Genomic DNA, 24,756 nt, shown 5'->3' with positions numbered 1-24,756 from the left:
TTTTATGGCTAGAGAGGTTGAGCATTTCTTCATGTGTCTATTGGCCATCCTTCTTTCCTCTTCAGAGAAGTTTCTCTTTAAGTCTTTAGCCCACTTACTTATTGGGCTGTTGTTTCTTTGAGGATTTGTTGTTGGGGGATTTAATTTCTTGAGTTCCAGGTATATTTTAGATATGAGACTCTTATCTGTTGTATGGTTAGTGAGGATCTTCTCCCAGTCCGTGGGCTTTCTATTGATCTTGCTAGCTATGTCCTTCGCCATGCAGAAGCTCTGCAATTTCATGCAATCCCATTTGTCCAACCTTTCTAATCAGTTTTCTTTATGGCTATGGAACATTTCACAGTATATATGTATCATCTTTTTTTCTATCATTAAGGCTATTATGACTGTAGTATCATAAGCACGATGATGCTGTTTACCTATTAGTCTAAGGTTACCACTATTGATAGAATTGGGCGGGACTTGTAGATTGGTACTTCCAAAGTACATAAAATCTGAAACCCTTTAAAGTCTCCTGGATCTCTCAATTAGTACCTACAAATATTTTTTGGGAGAGGGGAAATCATATATACTGTTTAAATACTAGTGGTTTTCTGCACAATATATATGTAAGAATTTTAACCTCTTACATAGAGGTAATGATCAAATATTTCTTGACATATTTGTATGATATGCTAAGGAAACCTCCAGGCTTTGGTGATTCATGCTTGTAATCTTAGCTACTTAAGAACCTGAGATCTGAGGAAAAGGTTAAGCCAGCCCAGATAAAAAGAAGCCCTTCAAAGTCTTATATCTAACTAATTATCCAAAAATCCATAAGTGGAACTGTTGAGTAAAAAAGCTAAGAGACATCACTCAGGCTTTGAGTTCAAGCCCCAGTAGTGGCACACACACACACACACACACACACACACACACACACACACAGAGGAAACACAGAAGCTTCTTGGAAACTTAAAGTGCATACAATTATAAGACAAAATAACCTATGAGTATTCTGTGACAGGAAATTAAAAGAGATGTTTTTAAATATAAGGATTATGAAATGCAGGAAAGTCAAGAAAAGAAATGCATGTGTAATAAAGGACATAGAGACTTCTAATTTGGAGTATGGTAAGGGTCAGAAGATTATGTGGATGCATACAATAAGGAGATCGTGGTTAGTAGGTGTGGCCTTCCTGGTGAGATTTAACTATTTAGTCTTTGAAGAAAATTCCATCATGGAATATATCCTCTATTACCATGGAGTTAGACACTGACTATATCTCATGATCATCTATGCTCTAGTGAAAAGACCAAAAATCAAAGAAGCAACCAACATTTATAAATCACCCATGGAACTTTGTATAAAGAAGAGAAGAGATGTTCAGTTAGAGAGTTTGTAGTTAGTATGAGGATGGGGTGGAACTCTGCAGTGAGAGAAGCTGTGACTCTGGGTGAGACTAGAGCTGCCAGCTGCAAGGTGAGGAGGAGCTAGGCACGTGACCATTCATGTGGAGGAGCGGCCTGCAGAGAGAGCGCAGCTTCCTTGATATGCCGCTCACCATGTGGAATGAACAGGAAGCAGGAAGTATGGTCCTCATAACCACAGTCCTCTGCATTTTTATAATGTAGGCAAAAATGTTCAAATAAAGGCCCAGCACTTGTCAGACACTGTTATTCTTCCCCTCTAATTTGGGGCTAGCTGAACTTTTAAGGATTTCTCTCTAAATGGGGAAAATCCTGCAGGGAAAGAGTTATCCACTATTTCAAACATATGTCTACTATCATTGAAATATAATGAGGAAATGTTTTCATAGTGCTTTGTCATTATAAACAACCATTTTCACTATTGCTAGAAGTTTTACAAAAAAATAGATTGTGTGTGTGTGTGTGTGTGTGTGTGTGTGTGTGTGTGTGTTTACCAGTGTACATGCTGGTCCTGGTGCTTGAACTCAGGGCAGTAGTCCTGAGCTTTTGTAGTCAAAGCTAGTGTCTTACCACTTGAGCCACAGCTCCACTTCCAGTTTTTTGTGGTTAACTAGAGATAAGAGTCTCATGGACTTTCCTGCCTGGGCTGTCTTCAAACCACGATCCTCATATATCTGCCTCCTGAGTTGCTAGAATAGCATGAGCCACTGATACCTGGCCAAAAAAAAAACATTTTTAAGGCCCTTTTTATATTAAATAAAATACTTCCACAGGGTTTTATTTAAAATCAACAAGACATACTTTGAGGTCTATTTTGATGGAACATGTCACATTTTAGCCTTACAATAATTTCTTTCATACTAAGTGATGTAAATGATTAATGTTGTGTTTTATCAAGTGAACTTTCTTTTTCTTTTGTCAGTCGTGGGCCTGAACTCTGGGCCTGGGCGCTGTCCCTTAGCTCTTCAGCTCAAGGTTAACGCTCTACCACTTGAGCAACAGCACCACTTCTGGCTTTTTCTATTTGTGGTACTAAGAAATCAAACCTAAGGCCTCATGCATGCAAGGCAAGCACTCTACCACTGAGCCACCTTCCCAGCCCTCAAGTGAACTTTTAACAACTTGCCAGATACACAGATGTTAAAATGTTCTCTTTATCTCCTGGGCAATGCAAAGCAGAGTGAGAGATCCCGAAGTCAGCTCCTTGTTGAAATAGGCATTTTGTATTTTGGTGTTTCCTCTGCTCTTCCATGCCTGGTTTATAGTCAATGGCTGTGTGAAGATAAAAGGCAGACTTGTTCAAGAAAGCATGTGTGAGGTTCTAGGGCTTTGGTTTTGCACAAGTCTAATTGCTTTCAAGGTAGGACATTTAGGTAGCTTCTTAACAGTGACTGGAAAATATTTCTGCCCAAAACAGATTGATAATTATTTTCAAAATATCTCTGCAAGTCTTGGCCCAAATCACGTGGCTCTTGTACCCGGGGCTGGAGATCCAAAGAGAGATAATATGGTGAAAGGTAAGATGCATGTTTCATAACCATGACACATGACAGAATAATTGCATGAAAATGACTCACATATCAACTGCCAGTAGTAATTACCTATTAAATGTAGACTGAAGAAAAGGGAAGTTAAATGTCATCGGCTGCATAACTGATTAAGTTTCAGGCAAGGTTCTATTGAGTGGGAACAGAGAGGGAGTTCCATTATGAGTTACAGTTTGGGATACTCTAACTTTCAAAAATATTAGTACATAAGAAAGAGGAGACAAATCTACTTAGGCTAGTGTCATAAGTAATTCTGATCTGTTTCATTAAGGGTATAAGCTGTTTTATTTTATACAGGCTTTGATACGAAATATGCTCTCATAGTTGTGACTTCTATTATCGGAGGTCAATTTTGTCTCCTCCAGTTTATGTATTCATACTGGCATATGTTCCTTTTCTATTGCAGTAAATGTGTGTGTGTGTGTGTGTGTGTGTGTGTGTTGTGTAGGGGCTTGAATTCAGGGCTTGAGAGCTGTCCTTTAGCTTTTTGCTCAAGGCTGGCACTCTACCTCTTGAGTCACAGTGCCACTTCTGGCTTATTCTGAGTAGTGTATTGGAGATAAAAGTCTCACAGGCTTTTCTGCCTGGTCTGGCTTCGAACTGTGATCCTCATATCTCAGCCTCCTAAGCAACTAGGATTACTGGCATTAGTCACCTGTACCTGACCATTGCCAAAATGTTTATTGGAAGAATAATATTATTTTGTGTATGCTAACTTAAATGTCAATGAAAATCTACCTTCTTTTTCTTTTTTTTTACATTGTGTATCTGTACAGAAAATAGGGACATAAAACAAGCAAACTACAAATTACCATTACAAAAAACTAATAATTTCAGAGCTAATCATGGGGCTTTAGAAACATACCAATGTAGGTGCACAAATGTAGTTTCATGTGGACTTATTTCCATATCATTAATTACTTATCTCTGTGAATTTTAGAATCTCCCAAGATGCTTTCATCCATGAAGGTAAAAGCTTTATTATTTTCCCCCTTGGGTCATTTGTATTTCATATAGTATGATAGATGCAATAACTACTGAATATTTCATTTCATTGCCTGTCCAGAAAGATGCTATTCCACCTAAAGCATTAGCAAAGAAGGATGTACAAATGCTCCAATCAGGTAAATGTTACGTATTACTTTTTAAAAGAAGGGCCTAAAAATATTTGCTTTCCAATTTCTTCATTTCTCTATTTTAATCTCTAATTGTGTAAAGGGCTTAACATAACTAATGTATGTACCATCCTAGATGTTCAAAGGAAAGATATGTACAGGCAAAATCCAACTTTATAATGTGTGAGCTGAACGTTATTTTTACTCTTATATCTTGTCACCTGCATTTCTCATTTTGGAGGTGCTACTATATTTGGAAGTCCTGAGGGTTCATTATGAAAACGTTCTTATTTCAAAGATCAGCTACTCAGGAAGTATGTACAAGAGGTTTTCTTGCCCTCAAGACTTAATGGCTGCCTTGGGCAACATAGCATACTTCATTGTGTTTCCTGCAAGATATTCAGTCAGTTCAGTAGTTGCATAACATCATGGACTAATCTTCCCTCTACAAAATGATTTTATAAGAAAGGACTGATGTGTCAACTATGCTGTGGAAATTACTTATATTATGCATAGTAAAGAAACAGAAGTGAAATTTTTATCAGTTGGGTGATCATAGCCAAGGGTCCACTGAAAATGTTAGTAAAGAAGCTTTTATAAAAAAAGAGTTTCAACTAGGTACTAGTGGCTCATGCCTCTAATCCTAGCTACTCAGGAGATTTGAGGATTGCAGTTAGAAGCCAGCCTAGGTGGGGAAGTCAGTGATAATCTTATCTCAAATTAACCAGCAAAAATCTGGAAATAAAGGCTGGGAAGGTGGCTCAGTGGTAGAGCACTTACCTTGCATGCATGAGGCCCTGGGTTCGATTCCTCAGCACCACATAAGCAAAAAGAAAAAAGCTGGAAGTGGTGCTGTGGCACAAGTGGTAGAGTGCTAGCCTTGAGCTGAAAAGCTGAGGGACAGTGCCCAGGCCCAGAGGTTCAGGCCCCACGACCAGACCGAAAAACAAAAAAAAATCTGGAAATAGGTGTGGTTCAAGTGGTAGCATGCCAACCTTAAGGGGGAACAGCCAAGCAAACTACAAATTCTCCAACCAAAAATAAAAACTAATCATTTCCCAAACTAACCATATACACTGTATATGAATATATGGCTGAATTTGTCATACTTACATATAATTGATTGCATGTCTCTGGTTTTTTTTTTTAGAATCAGCTAATAAATACCATCATGTACAGGTAATACCTGGAAGATTTTTAACCTTTATTAGTAACTTCATGTTTTATGAAATAGACAATAAATATTGAATACCTTGTTTCAAAATCCACACAGCCAATCATCGAAAAGAAAGGTTCTACTACAACCAAGGCCAATGCAAAGCAGGATAAAGAATTATTCAAATCAGGTAAATTTTGCAGTAGATTACTTCAGAATTACTTAAAAATATTTGAAATGATCATCAGCTTCTCATTCCAATTCCCTTGTATAGCCAAAATTTGATTTGCATAAACAATGGTAATTCCAATTTGCATATCTACACACGTTAGAGATTCCCAGAGATGACCTGTGAAAATCCTAAGTATTTGCAGTGTTTAATCATAATTATTACAGAGCTGGGCATAGTGGCATACATGAACCAGAATGTTTTGGAAAGCGGATCCCAGAAGACTAACATTCTGGTGTCATGTTGAGCAAGTTTCTACATCTTAAAAAAAAAGTCAGAAAATCAAATTATATTCCATTCACATACCAAGTCTATTGATTTTCTGCACAAAGTACATGTTTGTTTGTTTGCTTTTTTTGAGCCTGGGGCTTCAATTCAGGGCCTGTGCACTGTCTCTGAGCTTTTTATTTTTATTTATTTATTTTGTCGGTCGTGGGGCTTGAACTCTTTGCTTAGGCGCTGTCCCTGTGCTCTTCAGCTCAAGGCGAGCACTCTACCGCTTGAGCCACAGCACCACTTCCTGTCTCTGGGCTTTATAACTCAAAGTTAGCCCTCTACCACTTGAGCCACAGCTCCAAGTCCAGCTTTCTGGTGGTTAATTGGAGATAAGAATCTGAAGGACTTTCGTGCCTTAGCTGGCTTCGAACCTTGATCCTTAGATCTCAGCCTTTGAGTAGCTAGAATTACAGGTGTGAGCCACTGGCACCTGGCAGCATTTTTTTTTTTTTTTTTGTTGTGGGGCTTGAACTCTGGGCCTGGGCGTTGTCCCTCAGCTCTTCAACTCAAGGCGAGCGCTCTACCACTTGAGCTACAGCGCCACTTGCATATTTATTTTTTGTACCAATTAATTCAGTGTCCTTTAGTATTCATGTGATGAATTTGCTGGCAACAAATACCATATTAAGTATGGTATAATGATGATATAACATATAATGTAATAAAATATAACATCACTTAGGTTAACATAATATGCCATAACCAAGTACATATACCTATAGATTGAAATTCTATTTAATAGAATATTATGTTATCTTCCAGAATAATTACTCCAAAATTAAATCCAGTGCTATTTACCCATAAGTATGACTTCTTTACTGTCATTTTCTTTTATCATCCTCCTCTACCATTACTTTTGTCTCCTCCTTTTCTTCCTCCTCCTCTTTCTCCTCTTCCTCCTTTCATATTGTTGTGGGAATTATATGGAAGTTCTTGCTTTTGCTAATTGCGTGCTCTGTGCTCTTCTGGTCAGTTCTACCCACAACCACAATCAGAATGGGTAGAGCTGAGAAGCCAAACATTTAAAACAAAACACACAAGTTCTTTTGTCAAGATTAGAAGATGAGAAGCAGAATTGACAAAGATTTTAAAATCAGGGCACTTAAACAGGACAGGGGTACTACTCTTTCCTATTTTATCCCTTTCGTCCATTATTGAGCAGAATCTAGTTCTCCAGTCATCCAGATTTGTACAATTATTTAATAAACTAATATTTATTTTTATTAGAGCTCTGATACTGTTATGTCTTAAATATGTCTTTCAGTATTCTTAATTTCAGACTTCCATCCTCTTTGTATTGCATTGTTACAGTCTACTAAATTATCTTTCTACATTTATTCATATTTTTATCATAGTCATTCCTTTACCACATTTACAGTGTTCTATCTCCATTCCAAGTGTTAATGTGACTCATTTTTAAAACATCAACATCCAAACACCTAAGCATCTTGCAATTACATAAGACTTTTATAGTTATAGCTCTCATCTTTACCCTTTCCTCTGCCCATTTTTGTGCCATTACTGAATTATGATGATACCCCTCTCACCAATTTCTATTAGTTTGATGGATTGATATGGATCCAATGTAACACTTCTTACCTCTTGCTTTACTGCCTGTAAAGTTCGCAACCTTTCTTCCCCTTACTTGTCTAATGTTACTATTTAAGTATCAGTTCAAGTACCACCTTGAGAAAAGCCATCTCAGACATGCTTCGTTTACTTTTAAAACCCAAATGCCAGCTATGTGTTGGTGGCTGCCCAGGAGGCTGAGATCAAAGCATCACAGTTCAAAGCCAGCCCAGACAGAAAATCTGTGAGACTCTTATCTCCAATTAACCACCAGGAAGCCAGAAGTGGAGTTGTGGCTCAAGTGGCAGAGTGCTATCCTTGAGGGAAAGAAAAACTTAGGAACAGAGACCAGGCCCTGAATTCAAGTCCTAGGACAAGCACCAAACAAACAAACAAAAACCCACCCAAGTTTCTAGAAGTTAGCAGGAAATCAGTAAATAAGGATTGAGTTTAATAAGTAAGGACTGATTCTTCAATGATCTTTAAAAGATTGTCTTCTCCAGAAAGTTGAGAGTTAGACACATGGAAAGTAATGGGAAAGTAATACAGAGTTCAAATATGAAAGTTACAGTTAGAAAAAAGATAAAGTATTAACTTTTCTTCTATTAGAGAGACTACTATTCCTTTCAAAAACAGAACAGTGGAGGAGGGGACAAAGGGTGAAAAAATGCAGCAGTAATACTCACTAGACACTATGTTGAAAATGAACTACACACCTTGTGGGGGAGATGTGTCCGGAGGGATAAACGGAGAGAGCAAGGGATGAGGTGACACTGTTCAAAAAGAAATGTACTGCCAGGCACCAGTGGCTCAGCCTGTAATTGTAGCTACTCAGGAAGCTGAGATCTGAGGATCGCAGTTCAAAGCCAGCCCGGGCAGGAAAGTCGGTAAGACTTTCGATTAACCACTAAAAACCAGAAGTGGCTCTGTGGCTCACCTTAAGCTGAAGAACTCAAGGACAGCACCCAGGCCCAGAGTTCAAGTCCCACAACTGGCAAAAAGAAAAAAGAAATGTACTCATTGCCTGACTTATATAACTGTGTATCACCTTTACAGTAACAAAAAAAAAAAAAAAATGCCATAAGCCAGGAAGGCTACGCAGAACAAACTGAGTCTTCAAAGAAAGAAGATCTTTAACACAACAGTGCACAGGTTAGACAGAGAGTACAGTGTCCATAGATAAAGGTGAATGACAAGCCGGGCGCTGGTGGCTCACGCCTGTAATCCTAGCTACTCAGGAGGCTGAGATCTGAGGATCGCGGTTCATAGCCAGCCCGGGCAGGAGAGACCGTGAGACTCCTATCTCCAATAAACCACCAGAAAACCGGAAGTGGCGCTGTAGCTCAAGTGGTAGAGCGCTCGCCTTGAGCTGAAGAGCTGAGGGACAGCGCCCAGGCCCAGAGTTCAAGCCCCACGACCGACAAAAAAAAAAAAAAAAAAGGTGAATGACAAAACATTGGCCTCTTAAATGTTAAACAATATGGTGAGGTGTTCAAAGTTACTATTGTAGAGAGTTGTTTAACATGTAGACTTAGGTTTCTGTGCTGTTTCAAATGTTTATTTCTTATGTTTTTTTCATATATGTTGAATGGATGAATTTGTGGATGAATCTTTGTAATATTTATATGCCTTGAACCTTGTGATACTGTCTTTTCATGAGATTTAGAAGTACTTTGAAAAGAAGCATATATTCAGCTAAAGATGGAACCGCATTTAAATTACCAGTTGGATAGTAAAAATAAATTATTACTGTTAATATATTTTTATAAAGTTTCACCTTGTATCAAACTTTCCACATGGTTTATTTTAATTAAATTTATAGATTTGTCAGCAGACTTAGAATTAAGCGTGACATTAGAGAAAAGTGGAAAAAGGTTTGATGATAGTGAAAATAACCACACACAGGTATGTAAAACTTGCATTTCAATTTCTAGTTTAATCTTATTTTCTTTGTTTTAGTACTTACATAGGCCAAGCGAAATTTCAACTAGCCTTTTAGGATTAATAGACCATCATTTCATACTTAATGTTTAATTTTACAACTATTTTAGATAGTTACAAGACTTAAAGTATTCCTATATCTTATAATAACAGCTATTTTTTTCTCATGGAATTGTGATACAAGTTTTTTTCCCTGAATATTTTCAGAATGTTGTATGATCACCTTAAATGATAAAGAAGGTAAAATCAAAATGACTCAGGATTAAGTGGTTAAATTACAAATACTGTAACAGTAATGGCCACTAAGTTGTAGTCATGATAAAGAATGATCATTGCTCATGCCTCAAAATTTGAGTTTCATATTAACACTTGGTAATGTCAGTGCTTTGTACTGTAATTCAAATAGTGGTCTTTAATTGACTTCAGTGTTTACATTAACGAACAGACTAGTGTTGTAAAGTTAACACTTCATTATCATTTTAAGAAATTGAGAAGTCAGGCGCACTTGTAATTCTAGCTACAGGAGGCTGAGATCTGAGGATTGTGGTTCAAAGCCAGCCTGGGCAGAAAAGTCCATGAGATTCTTATCTCCATTAAACTACCTACAAAGCCAAAAGTAGAACTTTGGGTCAAGTGGTAGAAAGCTAGCCTTGAACCAAAAGAAGCTCAACGACAGCACCCAGGCCTTGAGTTAAAGCCCACAACCATTCACCCCCACCAAAAAGAAATTGATGGCTTCCTGAAAGGGAACAATACAAACAATAACTAACATTCATTTTGCAGTCAGAAATTAGTAAATATTATCAAACCACTTGTACCATTGCTTTTGCCAATGTTAGGGTGTAAAGCACATTAACATAGTATATAAGTTGAATAAAAATAGAGGAATTTATTTTCCTTTCTAATTGGTGCTAGTTAATTTTGGCTCTCAAAAAATAAAAGTTTATCTACTCTCCAGTTACTGGGTCTTAGGAAAAAATGACTTAAATTCATTGTAAATGCTCACTATTTGAGATAGGATGAGCTAAAAATCTTTCTATATGAGGAAGTCTTTGCAAAGATATTAAAAATCATGGGGCTGGGAAGGTGGCTCAGTGTTAGAGTGCTTGCCTTACATTCATGGGGCCCTGGGTTCTATCCCTCAGCACCACATAAGCAGAAAAAGCCAGAAGTGACGCTGTGGCTCAACTGGTAGATTGCTAGCCTTGAGCTGAAGAGCTGAGGGACAGCGCCCAGGACTGACCAAAAAAAAAAAAAAAAATTAAAAATCATTTAATTCACTGTTTGGAAAATTAGCACAATGAATTAAGAATTAAGTTCAGTATAAACAAAGTGAAAATTGAAGTTTCTAGATCATGCTTTCATTTTAGAATAAGGTATATTACTTTTCATGTTTCACTTATGATTTAGTGATTTGAGAGAAGCGAAACATTAACAGTAAACTTGAGTAATTTTCTAAATTTTTTCACCTATAATCTGATTCTTGAAGGATGAAATGATTTTGCAGATATGTATCCTTAACAAAATTTACTATCCTATCTCAAAAAAGGCTTCATGAACCAGAAATTAATAAGAGTTGTAATTATTTGATATTTGTACATTCAGGACTTCCTTAAGTAGAAGAGTATGTGAAAGTGCTGATTAGCATTACAAGGGACAGGAGAGCAGAAAAGTAACTAAACCTCATCAGAAATATGTTAGAGCAGGGATCATGTGAAACATTCTGTCTTTCTATTATTCTTTTTTGTTATAAACTGGGAAACTAATTTACCATGATACATCTGAACTTGTGAACCAAGGAAGTTGCTTACAATATACAACAGACTATAGGAAAAAAGAGTCCTATAGCTTATTAAACATTTTTCATAGTGTAAAGCCCTCATTTAGAAACCGACAAAGGAAATTTAAGGGAAAAGAACCAATGAGTGGGGAGAGATATAAAAATATATGTAGGCCAGGTGCCAGTGGCTTATTCCTACAAAATCCTAGCTACTCAGAAGGCTGAAATCTGAGAATCAAAGCTTGAAGCCAGCTATAGCAGTAAATCCATGAGACTCTTTATCTCTAATTAACCACCAAAAATGATCTCTAATTGTGGCTCAAGTGGTAGAGTGCTAGCTAGCTTTGAGCAAGAAAGCTAAGGGACAGCACCTAGGCCTGAGTTCAAGCCCCAGGACCAAAAATATAAACAGACAGACGGACAGATATAGATATGTACACATACATATATAAAAGTAGTAATATATTTACTTATATATTATTTATGCAATAATATAAGAGTTTCATGGGCAGGGTGCCAGTGGCTCATGCCTGTAATCTTAGCTACTCAGGAGGCTGAGATCTGAGGATCATAGTTCAAAGACAGTCTGGGCAGGAAAGCCCATGGGACTCTTATCTCCAATTAACCACTCAAGAACTGGAAGTGGCATTGTGGCTCAAGGTGATAGAGCACAGCCTTGGGAAGTGCCCAAGCCCCAAGTTCAAGCCCTATGGCCAACCAAAAGAAAAAAAAAAGAGTTTTATGGAAGCCACGTGCTGGTGGCTCATGCCTGTAATCCTGACTACTCTGGAAACTGAGATCTGAGGATCATGGTACAAAGCCACCAGAGGAGGAAAGTCTGTGAGACTTTTATCTCCAATTAACCACCAGAAACCTAGAAGTAGTGCTTGGCTCAAAGTAGTAGACCACCAGCCTTGAGCAAAAGAGCTCAGGGACAATGTCTAGGCTCAGGGACAATGCCTAGGCTTGGAGTTCAAGCTCCACAAGCAACAACAACAAAAATGTTTCATGTACTTCCCTGCTCAGGCTGACTTTGAACCTTGATTCTCAGATCTTAGCCTCTTAAGTAGTGAAGATTACAGTCATGAGCCACCAGTGTCCCAGGTTCAGTTTGTAAAGGGTTTTTGTGTTTGTTTGTTTAAATCAAATGTTGGACACGATCTCATTTTCCAGAAAAGAAAGACCTCAGCAGTTTCATTCTGCTCTTCCTCTTGTGGCAAATTTGGTTCATGCATTTCAGTGAGCACGTTTCTTCCTCCTCTTCTTCTTCATCTTCTTCCTCCTCTTCCTCTTCTTCTTCCTCTTTTTCTTTCTCCTCTTCTTCCTCATCTTCTTCCTCCTCCTCTTCTTCCTCTTTTCCTCCTTCTCTTCTTCCTCTTTTCCTCCTCCTCTTCTTCCTCTTTTCCTCCTCCTCTTCTTCCTCTTATTCTTCTTCCTTCTCCTCTTCCTCCTCTTCTTCCTCCTCCTCTTCTTCTTTTTCTCCTCCTCCTGCCTCCTCCTCCTTCTATTATCTCAACACCCAAATGAAAAAAATTGTAAAAGGCAATTGGGGAATAGTTTAGTGCAGAAATAGGAATTCTTGCTTTTCGTTACTAGAGCCTCACAATCACATTCTCTAAATCTGGCTGTTTAGTTTAAAATCCAGGGAGTAAAGACAAAAGAGGATATTTTTTCTATTTTTTTTATTTGTTTGCTGGTGCCTAGGTCTGAACGTAGGGCCTCTGACTTTTCTGCCCAAGCTGGCCTCAAATCACAACCCTCTGTATCTCAATATCCTGAGTGGATTCTGACAAAATTTTCTTGTGTCATTTTATTTCTAGATAGATAGCAAATAATTAATGCAAAAAAAGACACAATGGAAAGAATGGCCCTTCTTGAAGTTTTAAAAAACTTATTTTTTCACTCAAATTTGGCAGATTTTTAAAAATTTTAGTGACCTATAGCAATAAAATTAAACAAAGCAAAAGCCTTTTTCGTGAACTAAAATCATGAAAATGAAACTGATTAAAGTCAAAATAAAACATTTCTTTCATTGAAAAAGCATCATACTAAATCTTCAGTATCTTTACTATCCTTAGTATCAAATTTTTATTAAAGATTAAAGAAAAAATGAAGATCCACAAAAGTAATGAAATGGAAGTAGCAGAAAATCCATGTGGTGATGGTGCTGTTGCTACTGAAACTGGAATTTTACATAGAAAGAGTGAGAAGGCTCATTGTCAGCAATTTCCTGATCAGGAGATTGAAGAGCATGATGGGTAAGACTGTGGCTATCTTTAACAGAACATAATTCTATAGTTCTATAAAACATTTTAATTTGCTCTAATATTCATGATCAATAATTTTCATGCTTTTTTTTTTTGTCAAGGGGGCTTGAACTCTGGACCTGGGCACTGTCCCTCAGCTCTTTAGCTCAAGGCTAGCAATCTACTACTTGAGCCACAGCACCACTCCCAGTTTTCTAAGTGGTTTATTGGAGATAAGAGTCTCACAGACTTTCCTGTCCAGGCTGGCTTTGAACCTTGATCCTCAGATTTCAGCCTCCTGAGTAGCTAGGATTATAGTAGCTAGGATTATAGGTGTGAGCCACCAGTGCCTGGCTTCAGGAAAACTCTTTTTCTTTGCTTCTGGAGATAAGAGTCTCAAGGACATTCTTGCCCCAGCTGGCTTTGAACTGTGGTCCTCAGGTCTCAGCCTCTAAGTAGCTAGGAATTCAGGCATGAGCCACTGGTGTCTGGCAATTTACATGCTTTTACCAGAGATATTTAGTCTTGCAACAATGTCAGAAAATATAAATAATGATACTTAATTGTTTCTAATTCTGTGGATAAATATTTTATTCCCAGATGGTAAGGGTTGGTAAATTTGAGGAAATATCATTCTCATATATTGTTGGTAAGTGAAATTGGTAAGTATTTTTTAGAGGATAACTTATAATTTTCAGACAAGAGTCTCATGGAGATTCTTGCACGGGCTGGCTTTGAACCTTGATCCTCAGATCTCAGCCTCTTGAGTAGTTAAGATTACAGGCCTGAGCCAGCAGCTCCCGGCACCAGATATATTTCTTTAATAGCTTTGCTTGTGAGACAGGAAAACATGACTTATAAACACATATATAAGTTCAATAAATTTATTAAATAACATGTATATATTTTAGAAGATACGTTATAATAAAGCCGGGCGCTGGTGGCTCACACCTGTAATCCTAGCTACTCAGGAAGCTGAGATCTGAGGATTGCAGTTCAAAGCCAGCGCGGGCAGGAAAGTCTGTGAGACTCTTATCTCCAATAAACCACTAGAAAACTGGAAGTGGTGCTGTGGCTCAAGCAGTAGAGCACTCCCTTGAGCTAAAGAGCGCAGGGACAGTGCCCAGGCCCAGAGTTCAAGCCTCACAACCACCACCACCAACAACAAAAAGATATACTATTATATATGGCATACAGTAATTAAGTATATTTAATGTATATCATGTTAAATGTTTAATTCATGTATGTAGCATGAATATAAATGATATGTAATATATCTGAGACATTTACATAAATAACTTATCTATGTATGTGTGTATGTTAAGGATATTTAATATGGCACTGTCATGATGAAGTTGGAGATCATGTAAATAGTCACTAATAGGGAAATAGATAAGTTTTCTTCATACACATCAAATAATACAGTCTGAAAAAAATTAAATGTGAAATTTTGAAAGGCTGCAAGTATGGCTCAAGTAGTAGTGCCAGCTAACCAAGCAAGCCAAATGAATAGGAGGCTCTGAGTTCACGCCTCCCACAATAATGTTGTTAAAAGAGAATTCATCTTTTGTATAGAACTTTACATTTGTGTAGAACTTTACATTTGCCAGGTACTAAAATCCCCGCTAGTGATTTTGTAGGCTATTCATAGAGTGAGTGTAGCAGGCAGATTGGTTTTGCACCCCATCAGATGTTACAAGTATTAGAACAAAGTATGCTTAGAAAGTGCCATCAAAACTAAAGGCTTTTTTCATTTTTTTCTTTTTGGTGTTGGTATTAAGGATTGAATTTAGGACCTAGACATTGTCCATTAGCTTTTTTGCTCAAGGCTAGCACTCTTCCACTTGAGCCACAGCTCCACTTCCAGATTTTTGATGGTTAACTGGGGATAAGAATGTCATGGACTTTCCTACCCTGGGCTGGCTTTGAATTACTATCCTCAGATCTCGGCCTCCTGAGTAGCTGGGACTGCATGCATGAGTAACCAGCACCCAGCAGCATACATTTTTTAAGTTATATGAAAAATATAAATACATGGAACATACTAAATAGAATGAAATCACTCCTTGTATCTTTGACCGGTTCATAAGTTAACTACCATTTTATAGAGTGTTGTAAGAATATCGTCTAGCTTCTTGGGGAAGGGGGAGGATTTTGTTCATATACAGTAGAAAAGTATCTCAGCACTGCCAAAAAAGAAGAAAAAGTAAAATATCTGATACAAATTATTATTTGGAGGGGGGGTTGGAGGCATGGTTCATAGTAGAGTAGCTGCCAATGTTCGTTCGTAAAGTGTCAGATAGTGAGTTTGAGTCCTGGTTTCCAATGAGAAAAATAAAAAGGATTATTACTTTTGGATTATGAAATTCTAAGGTATTCTAAGTTTCATAATCATATTCTAAGATTCATAATCTTATTCTAAGATTATGAAATTCTGTCACAATGTCACAGTGTTGTTAATTTATATGAGTGCTCAATAACTATTTTTTGAGCACATGGAATAACTAGTTACCTGGATGACTGATAGTTATTGAGAAATTTTTCTAGAAAAATAACAGTCTCCATTTGTTGGAATTATAACTCTAAACCTATCTACATCATATAATTTTGTAAGAACATTTATAATATCTGGAAATTATTACTTAAAATTAACAGAATTGAAGTCATAGTATGTGCCCTTCTGCTATTGTGTCACTTAAAACACTTGAACCTAAGCATAACTTTCACAGTTTTGTGGAACACAGGTTGTGCAGCCAGAATCCCTGGCTTTGAATTCTAGGTCAGCTACTGATTAGCCCTACTCACTTGGGCAACTTGTCTGGACATTTTCTGTCTAGTTCCTTTCCTTTAACAAAAGTCAAAAAACTTATCTAAGCCAGGCCCCCCAGTGGCTCAAACCTGTAATCCTAGCTACTCAAGAGGCTGAGGCCTGAGACCCAAAGTTCAAAGTCTGCCAGGGCTGGAAAGTCCTTGAGACTCTTATCTCCAATTAACCACTCAAGAACTCGAAGTGGCATTGTGGCTCAAAGTGATAGAGCACTAGCCTTGAGCTGAAGAGCTGAGGGACAGCGCCCAGTCCCTGAGTTCAAGCCCCATGACCAACAACAACAAAAAAAGTTATCCAATTCAGTGGATGAAAATGAGCATAAGGTAATCTGTGTACAGTGCTTAGCCATGTGTCACAGATCCTAAGAAAGCTAACTCCTACCATTGCTTTAAAAGTTTCATTCATATGTGGACTTAATACATTCAAATATATGAATCTGTGACTGTGAAACTTTGTTGAAAATAGCAATAACAACAGCCTGGTATTTTTTTCCCCCTACAAAACAGTGGTATGGGAAGGTGGCTCAGTGGTAGAGTGCTTGCCTTGCATGCATGAAGCCCTGGGTTCGATTCCTCAGCACCATATAAGCAGAAAAAGCCAGAAGTGGTGCTGTGGCTCAAGTGGTAGAGCGCTAGTCTACAGCTGAAGAGCTGAGGGACAGAGCCCAGGCCCAGAGTTCAGGTCCCACGATAACAAAAGCGAAAACAAAAACAAAAAATAAAACAGTGGTATGCCAGTGGCTCACACCTGTAATCAAAGTTACTAGGAAGGCGGGGATCTGAGGATTATGGTTCAAAGCCAGTATGGACAGAAAGTTCCATGAGACTTTTATTTCCAATTAACAACCAAAAAGCTGGGAGTGGAGCTATGGCTCAAGTGGTAGAGTGTTATCCTGGAGCCAACACTCAAGACAGTACCTGGGTCCTGAGTTCAAGCTCCAGGACTGGCACAAAAGTTAATTAATTGTGTGTGAACATCATAAATAGAAATAAATTTTGAGGCTTTTCTTTTACAAATTATAGATGTTTTAGATAGTCTTTGTGTTTTGTATATTTGAATATTGGCTTCAAAATGTGTGGTTTTATTTTTGTAGGCTCAAAAAGGAAATACTTGTTAAAGAGAATAAGGTACTGTAAAATAATGTTTTGTCACAAATACAATATGAAGGGCAGCGATATAAAATATGACTTAAAATACATTGTCAAAGCCGGGCGCTGGTGGCTCACGCCTGTAATCCTAGCTACTCAGGAGGCTGAGATCTGAGGATCGCAGTTCAAAGCCAGCCCGGGCAGGAAAGACTGTGAGACTCCTATCTCCAATAAACCACCAGAAAACCGGAAGTGGCGCTGTAGCTCAAGTGGTAGAGCGCTCGCCTTGAGCTGAAGAGCTGAGGGACAGCGCCCAGGCCCAGAGTTCAAGCCCCATGACCAACAACAAAAAAAAAAAAATACAGTCAAATATAAATTGAAAGTATAATATTTCATTATATAAGGATATTTAATTTGAAAATGATTAAGGAAGAATAGCTATTAATAAAGGTATTCTTTTGAAAAGAAATCAATTCTTTTCAGAAGTTGTGCTTACATTAAAAAAAAACAACAAACTGGGCAGCCAGGTGCTGGTGGCAATTGCCTGTAATGCTAGTTATTCAGGAGGCTGAGACCTAAAGGATCATGGTTAGAAGCCAGCTGAAAAGTCTGTGAGACTCCATCTCCAATTACCCAGCAAAACGCCAGACTGGAAAAGTGGCTCAAGTGGTAGAACACTAGCTATGATCCATCAAGCTGAATGAGAGTATGAAGTCACAGTATCAGCAGTGCACACGCGTGCACACACACGTTTAGTTATTGACCACTTTTGTATATATGATATATATTTATATATTGGAAACATTTTGAAATTTATTTTATAGGACAAGGAAAAAGTAAAACCTCTGGATGACCCTAATATCTTAACTCAGTTATCTAAATTAACCGGAAAGAATTTTACCGTGACTGATTCTGAGGATATTTTCAAGTTAATTGAACAGTTTTACGACTATTGTAAAGGTAGGGCTATTGCATGCATATAAGCTCTTTTTTATATATTATAATAATAAATACATCAGTTGCTTGGCACTGTTCCATGAATCATTGCTGGGTTGTAGTTCTGTTCATGTCAAAGTACATTAAGATAGAAGGAGAATTACTTTGCACACTCTCACAGTGAACTATAATCATCCCCCTGCAGTTTTCTTGGTGTGAATGGCATTTTTAGTCTTTTTTTTAATCAACTTTTTTTTTCTTACATTATCAGATCAGGTTACTATTGTTTCTACCTCGAATACTGAATAACCTTGGAATTGGTTTTTCTGCTTTGACATCTGATGGAACCATGGCAGAACTATATATATAAGAAATTCAGGCCGACCCTATCCACACTTGTTTAAAAAGAAGCCATGACTTCTTATTGCTACAATATTAGAGATCTCGCTTTTCTAGCATTATCCTGCATCTCTGTGTCCCAACCACTCTCTTTGATTTTTTTTTTCTGTCAATTGACGTTTGTTCTGGCAATTTTTGTTTTCAGTAGGTTTGCTGCGGTTTTATTAATATATGATAAACTGCACATAAAGTGAACAATTGGATAGGTTTTTGACACATGCATTAGATGCATTTAATCATCACACTCAAGTTAACTTCCCTGTCAGCACAAAAGTTCCCTCATGCTCCTTTATATAACATTATTATAAAACGCTCAAATGTCAGGCATGGTGTTGCACACCTGAAATCCCAGCACTTCTGAGGCTGAGGCAGGAGAACTGTAAGTCCCAAGCTAGCCAGAAGTACATAGCAAATGAGACCCTGACACACAAATTAAGGGGAAAAAAAGAAGAAAGGAGGGAAAAAGAGGAAGGACAACTTCTAAGATTTTCCCATGTGTTTGTACCATTTTTAATTTCCATCAACACTATATGAGAGTTATAATAACTTTCTCTATTAATGAACATATTCTATTGTTTGTTTTTTTTAAATTTTAGCCATTCTAAGAATATGGTCTTAATGTGTACTACAATCATGATTGGTGATGTCAGCATCTTTTCAAGTGCTTATTTTCCATCTGATATATTCTTTGGCGAATCATCAACGTATTTTGCCCTTTTAAAATAGATTGTTTTTTATTTGTTAAATTTGAAGAGTTTATTATATATTCCAGATACCATTCCTTTAACAGCTATATTGTTTGGCAAGAATTTGGTTTTCCTAGTTAGTGGGTGAATTATTTTAAAGCCCTTAAAATTACAATTGTAACTCACCAGGCTCACCCATGGCTCATGCTTGTAATCTTAGCTACTCAAGAGGCTGAGATCTGAGGAACACAGTTCAAAGCCAGCCTGGGCAGGAAAGTCCATGAGACTCTTATGTCCAATTCACCACCAGAAAACCAGAAGTGGTGATGTGGCTCAAGTGGTAGAGCGCTCACCTTGAGCTGAAGAGCTGATGGACATGGCCCAAGCCCAGAGTTCAAGCCCCACAACTGACAAAAAAGAAAAAAATATATAATTGTAACTCAATTTTTTTTCTGATTGCTATGCTTGGAATTGAACCCAGGACCTAATACATGCTGTGTATTTTCACTGTACCATTAAGGTGTATTGCCAGCCTAAGACATTAATTCTTCAGTTTTTAATATAAAATCTTGGTGTATACTGGAATTTGTCTCTGAATCAAAGTGTTCCTGCCTCAGCTTCCTGAGTGCTGTGATTACAGGCATACACCTGTATGTATGCTTTGAAGGGCAAAGTTTAAATTTTTATAAAGTTCAACTATTTGTTCAGTTATAGATTTTGATTTTTCTGTTATATTTTTAAAATCTTTGCCACAATGTCACAAAGTGTGTTTTCTATGCTTCTAGAACTTTTAGTTTTAGGCCTTATATTTAGATCTATGATATCTATCTTGAGTTCATTTTTGCTTATGGTGTGAGGGATGGATATAAGTTTATTTTGTGGATGTGGACATCAAGTTGTACCAGCACTATATGACTATTCATTCTCCATAGAACTTTTAAAAAACAAAGCGAACAATCACATGTGAGCCTTTTTCTATCCTTTCCCCTGAATTCTACTGATCTGTAAGTATGTCTTTATACTTTTGATTATCATAGATTGATAATACATAAAGTTAGCTGCTTACTCCCTTCTATTCTGTTCTTTTGGAGGTTTTTTGGGTTGTTCTATACCCTTTGCATTACTATCTGATTTTCTTTTCAGCAGCACTTGGTGATCATACCCAGGGCCTTGTGCACAGTAGACAAGCATTCTATCACAGGGATGTATGAGTTTTAAAATAGACTTGTTAAATTTTTTTTTTTGCCAGTTGTGGGCCTTGACTTCAGGGCCTGGGCACTGTCCCTGAGCTCCTTTTGCTCAAGGCTAGCACTCTACCACTTGAGCCATAGCACCACTTCTGGAATTTTCTGCTTATGTCATACTGAGGAATTGAACCCAGGGCTTCATGCATGCTAGGCCAGCTCTCTACCACTAAGCTACATTCCCAGCCCTATTTTTTTAAAAGCCTGTGGGTTGGTAACAACATATGAATGGCTCTCTGGACTCCTGAGCAACTTCAATCTATTTCTACTTGTTGCAATTCATTTTCTTATAGTTCTTGTGTAATTTCATCAGATTTATTTGTATTTCAGATATTTTGATAAAATAAAAATCGATTGATTGATTGATTGATGCTAATTTGGTACTGGAACTTGGTTAAACTTAGGGCCTCACTCACTTGGCTTTTGTGCTCTAGACTGGTGCTCTACCACTTGAGCTCCACATTTGGCTCTTTGATGGATAATTTTCAACAAAATTTATGTATTGGAGGCTATGTGGTTTACCTGCAAGTCTTTTTTCAAAGTATTACAAATCTCAAATAAAAATGACCTTCGCGGCAGGCAGTGGATCATGCCTGTAATCCCAGCTACTCAGGAGGCTGAGCTCTGAGGATCCAGTCCAGACAGGAAAAGCCGTGAAACACTTTTTCTATTTTATTTTTTTTTTGGTCGGTCGTGGGGCTTGAACTCTGGGTCTGGGCGCTGCCCCTCAGCTCTTCAGCTCAAGGTGAGCACTCTACCACTTGAGCCACAGTGCCACTTCTGGTTTTCTGAGTGGTTTATTGGAGATAAGAGTCTCTTGGACTTTCCTGCTTGGGCTGGCTTTGAACCTCGATCCTCAGAGCTCAGCCTCCTGAATAGCTAGGATTATAGGTGTGAGCCACTGATGCCCGGCCCCATGAAACTCTTTTTTTTTTTTTTTGCTGTTCGTGGAGCTTGAACTCTGGGCCTAGGCACTGTTCTGAGCTCTTCAGCTCAAGGCTAGCCCTCTACCACTTGAGCCATAGCACCCACTTCCAGCTTTTTCTGTGTATGTGGTGCTGAGGAATCGAACCCAGGGCCTCATGCATGCAAGGCAAGCACTCTACCACTGAGCCACCTTCCCAGCCCCATGAAGGTAGGTTTTTTTTGGGGGGGGGGTCCGGTCATGGGGCCTGAACTCTGGGCCTGGGCGCTGTCCCTAAGCTCTTCCGCTCAAGGCTAGCACCCTACCACTTGAGCCACAGCACCACTTCTGGCTTTTTTCTTTTTGCTTATGTGGTGCTGAGGAATTGAACCCAGGGCCTCAGGGATGCAAGGCAAGCGCTCTACCACTGAGCCATCTTCCCAGCCCCCATGAAACTCTTATCTCCAATAAACCACCAGAAAACTGGAAGTGGTGCCGTGGCTCAAGTGGTAGAGCACTAACCTTGAGCTGAAGAGCTGAGGGACAGCACTCAGGCCCAGAGTTCAAGCCCCATGACCAACAAAACACACACACACACACACACACACACACACACACACACACACACACAGCCCCGCAGACCCAGCCTGTGTGGTTGAAGGGTCTGCTGCAGTTACATTTGTCCTCGGTGCTCTTAGATTTCTATCAATTTTTATTTGTCCAAATATAGTTGATGAGAAAACATCATGTTTATTTCTCTTTTTAAATGTTACTTCAGACAACAGTTATTCATAAACAGCCTGAACTTTCCTGGGCTTGTTTGTATGATTTGTATGTATTCAGTCCAAGGCTAATTCCCCAAATGCTTGGTTAATTCTCCGATATCCTGTGAATTAGAGTTCAACCTTTTCTTGTTCTGTGTGAGCACAAGCTACAGTTTTTCTCAGGCATTGTTCCCTCCATCTCAGGTAGTTTTCCAATACACAAGTGTTTTCATTCATCTGCTAAATATTGAAGGGGGTCTCTGGAGGTCTCCAAGCTTCTTTCTTTGTATTCCTCTGTCTTTCCAGTGTCCTATCCTATAATCTATCTTCTTTGGTTTTGCCAAACTGTCAGCTTCAGCCCCTCAGCTCAAGGAGTCAGGGAAGACACTCTTCAGTTTTGTCCTGGAAGCTCTCTCACAGCCAGCAGGAAGAGGGACATTGGGAATCTTATTTCATTTTCTAACAGGGTTCATTCTCTTCATTGTCTGAAGTTCATTGCTTGAAAATTGTCTAGTGGATCTTGTCTTCATTGTTTGTGTTTGGTTACCCTAAACTTGACCTTGGCTAGAAGCAAATTATAATACAGCCTCAGTTCATGAACTGGAATGCTCTTCAACTTATGCATATTTCTCTTTTGTTTCTCCATGAAACTTTGTCTTCCTCTGGGATATATTCCTGTGTGCAGTATACATAACCTCCCAGTGCAACCAAAAACATGGTTAGTCTTCATCTGTCTGAATTTATAGTGGTCATTTTACATATTCTCTACTAGTCAGGGAGCTAGAGAAGTTATTATAGTGTGTTTCACGTAATAGGCACTCAGTATACATTTCTTCAGAGGGTGAATGGGAAATTATAAAAATATATCATCCTTTATGTACAAGATCTTATGGAAAAAATTGTGAAATACTTACAGAAAAAAATAAAAATACAGAAAATCAGATCTGCACATTACAAAAGAAGTTATCAAACCAAAAAAAAGTGACAAAACAGTTACAGCGTGAAAAAATGGAGCTGGAAGGAAAACTGTACAATTTGAGGTATGACATCCTAGCTTTAAAGAAAAACCTGAAGTAGTTATGTTTACTTTAGCATGGTAATTGTGTATGTGTGTGTGTATGTGTATGTGTATGCTTTTGTGTGTGCACATCCTTGGGCCTTGAACTCAGCACCCATATCTTTTTTGCTCAAGGCTAGCACTCTACCACTTGAGGCACAGGTCCACTTCTGTCTTTTTAGAGGTTAATTGGAGATAAGAGTATCATGGGCTTTCCTGCTTGGGCTGGCTTTGAACCACTACAATCCTCAGATCTCACCTCTTGAGTAGGATCATAAGCATGTACCTGCACCTGGCTATAGTTTTTTTTTAATTGATAAACTCAGAGATTCGCCTATGCTTGACAGCTCTCTATCTCTGAGCCTGACAAGAGCAGTGCTTTTATTCCTACTCAACACGCAAAAAAAGTAATTACTGACCAGTTTTCTCACCATCACTCTCATACAATTAGCTGAGCTCTGTATGATGGAAGAACAAGTTTCTCCTTATCATTGAATTAAATTTTAATTTAATGGGATTTTTAAATGATTCACGAATACGACAGTAAATTGAAAGTGTTACAAAAACAAAAGAAACAAAAAATATGATAAAGTATTGAAAGCTGCCAAGTATAGTTGGGTGATAGTATTGTGCAGAGAAACGTTAAGTGGAAAACATCAGAAGATGCTACACTGTAAATCATTTTAAAATACTTATATTTCATGAAGATAAAATTTTATTTCTAGGAGATGTATAAATGGTAACTTAAAAAAAATCAGGGGTTGGATGCATGGAGTTGTGGCTCAGTTGGTGGAAGGCAAGCCAGTGAGTGAAAGCATCAGGTACCGAATTCGAGTCCCACTCTTGGACCAAAACAGGAAAAAGAATTAACTTTAAATTCTCTGATTTGAGTAATGATTGTGACTATAAAATATAAGAACTTTTCAACTTGTCTCTTAAATGAGTTATTCCCAAATTCTATTTATAGTATTTACCAAAGTTACTAGCAATGTAAACATAGCAATTAAAACTTATTCTTTCATTATTAACTTTTCAACTATGTATGCCCTTTGGAAGAGACTGACGTATGAAATTAAGAACATGTGACTAGAAAGAGAGAAATTTTTATTAATAAATTAATCAACATATGAAGAGCTACTTGTAATGAAATGAATTTTCAGATAATCATACTTATCAACAGATTTAACTCAAACCAAGAAGCCATGAAGGGAAAAGATGCTAGTTGTTTGTGTGGTAAAAACAAGGAAATGTTTCATGAAAGGGAAGAGCATTGTAATAAAGAAGCTAGAGCAAGGCAAGTTGAAATATATCTTGGAATAGAAGGCATAGAATTGAAGACTTCAAGAAGTTATTTTAATCCGGTAAGTTAACTTTTGATTAAAAAATATATAATTTGGGGCTGGGAAGGTGGCTCAGTGGTAGAGTGCTTGCCTTGCATGCCTGAGGCCCTCGGTTCGATTCCTCAGCACCACATAAGCAAAAAGAAAAAATGCCAGAAGTGGCGCTGTGGCTCAAGTGGTAGAACACTAGCCTTGAGCTGAAGAGCTGAGGGACAGTGCCCAGGCCCAGAGTTCAGACCCCA

At 38.1% G+C, this 24,756-nt stretch overlaps 1 protein-coding gene across 1 annotated transcript in view; it reads left to right on the top strand.

The window, feature by feature from the left end:
* The window catches only part of LOC105998347 (POTE ankyrin domain family member C-like), a 128,709-nt gene that overhangs the window by 97,355 nt on the left and 6,598 nt on the right, over window positions 1-24,756 (top strand). The window contains exons 12-15 of the mRNA XM_013033031.1: window positions 3,898-3,926; window positions 5,307-5,418; window positions 9,125-9,207; window positions 13,121-13,281. Coding sequence (XP_012888485.1) covers window positions 3,898-3,926; window positions 5,307-5,418; window positions 9,125-9,207; window positions 13,121-13,281 — 385 coding nt within the window. The remainder of the gene's footprint in view (window positions 1-3,897; window positions 3,927-5,306; window positions 5,419-9,124; window positions 9,208-13,120; window positions 13,282-24,756) is intronic.

The sequence above is a fragment of the Dipodomys ordii genome, unplaced genomic scaffold, assembly GCF_000151885.1.
Source record: "Dipodomys ordii isolate 6190 unplaced genomic scaffold, Dord_2.0 Scaffold162, whole genome shotgun sequence".
Classification (NCBI taxonomy): Eukaryota; Metazoa; Chordata; class Mammalia; order Rodentia; family Heteromyidae; genus Dipodomys; species Dipodomys ordii.
The sequence above is the reverse complement of the archived record's forward strand: the minus strand, read 5'-3'. Positions and strand labels throughout refer to the sequence as shown.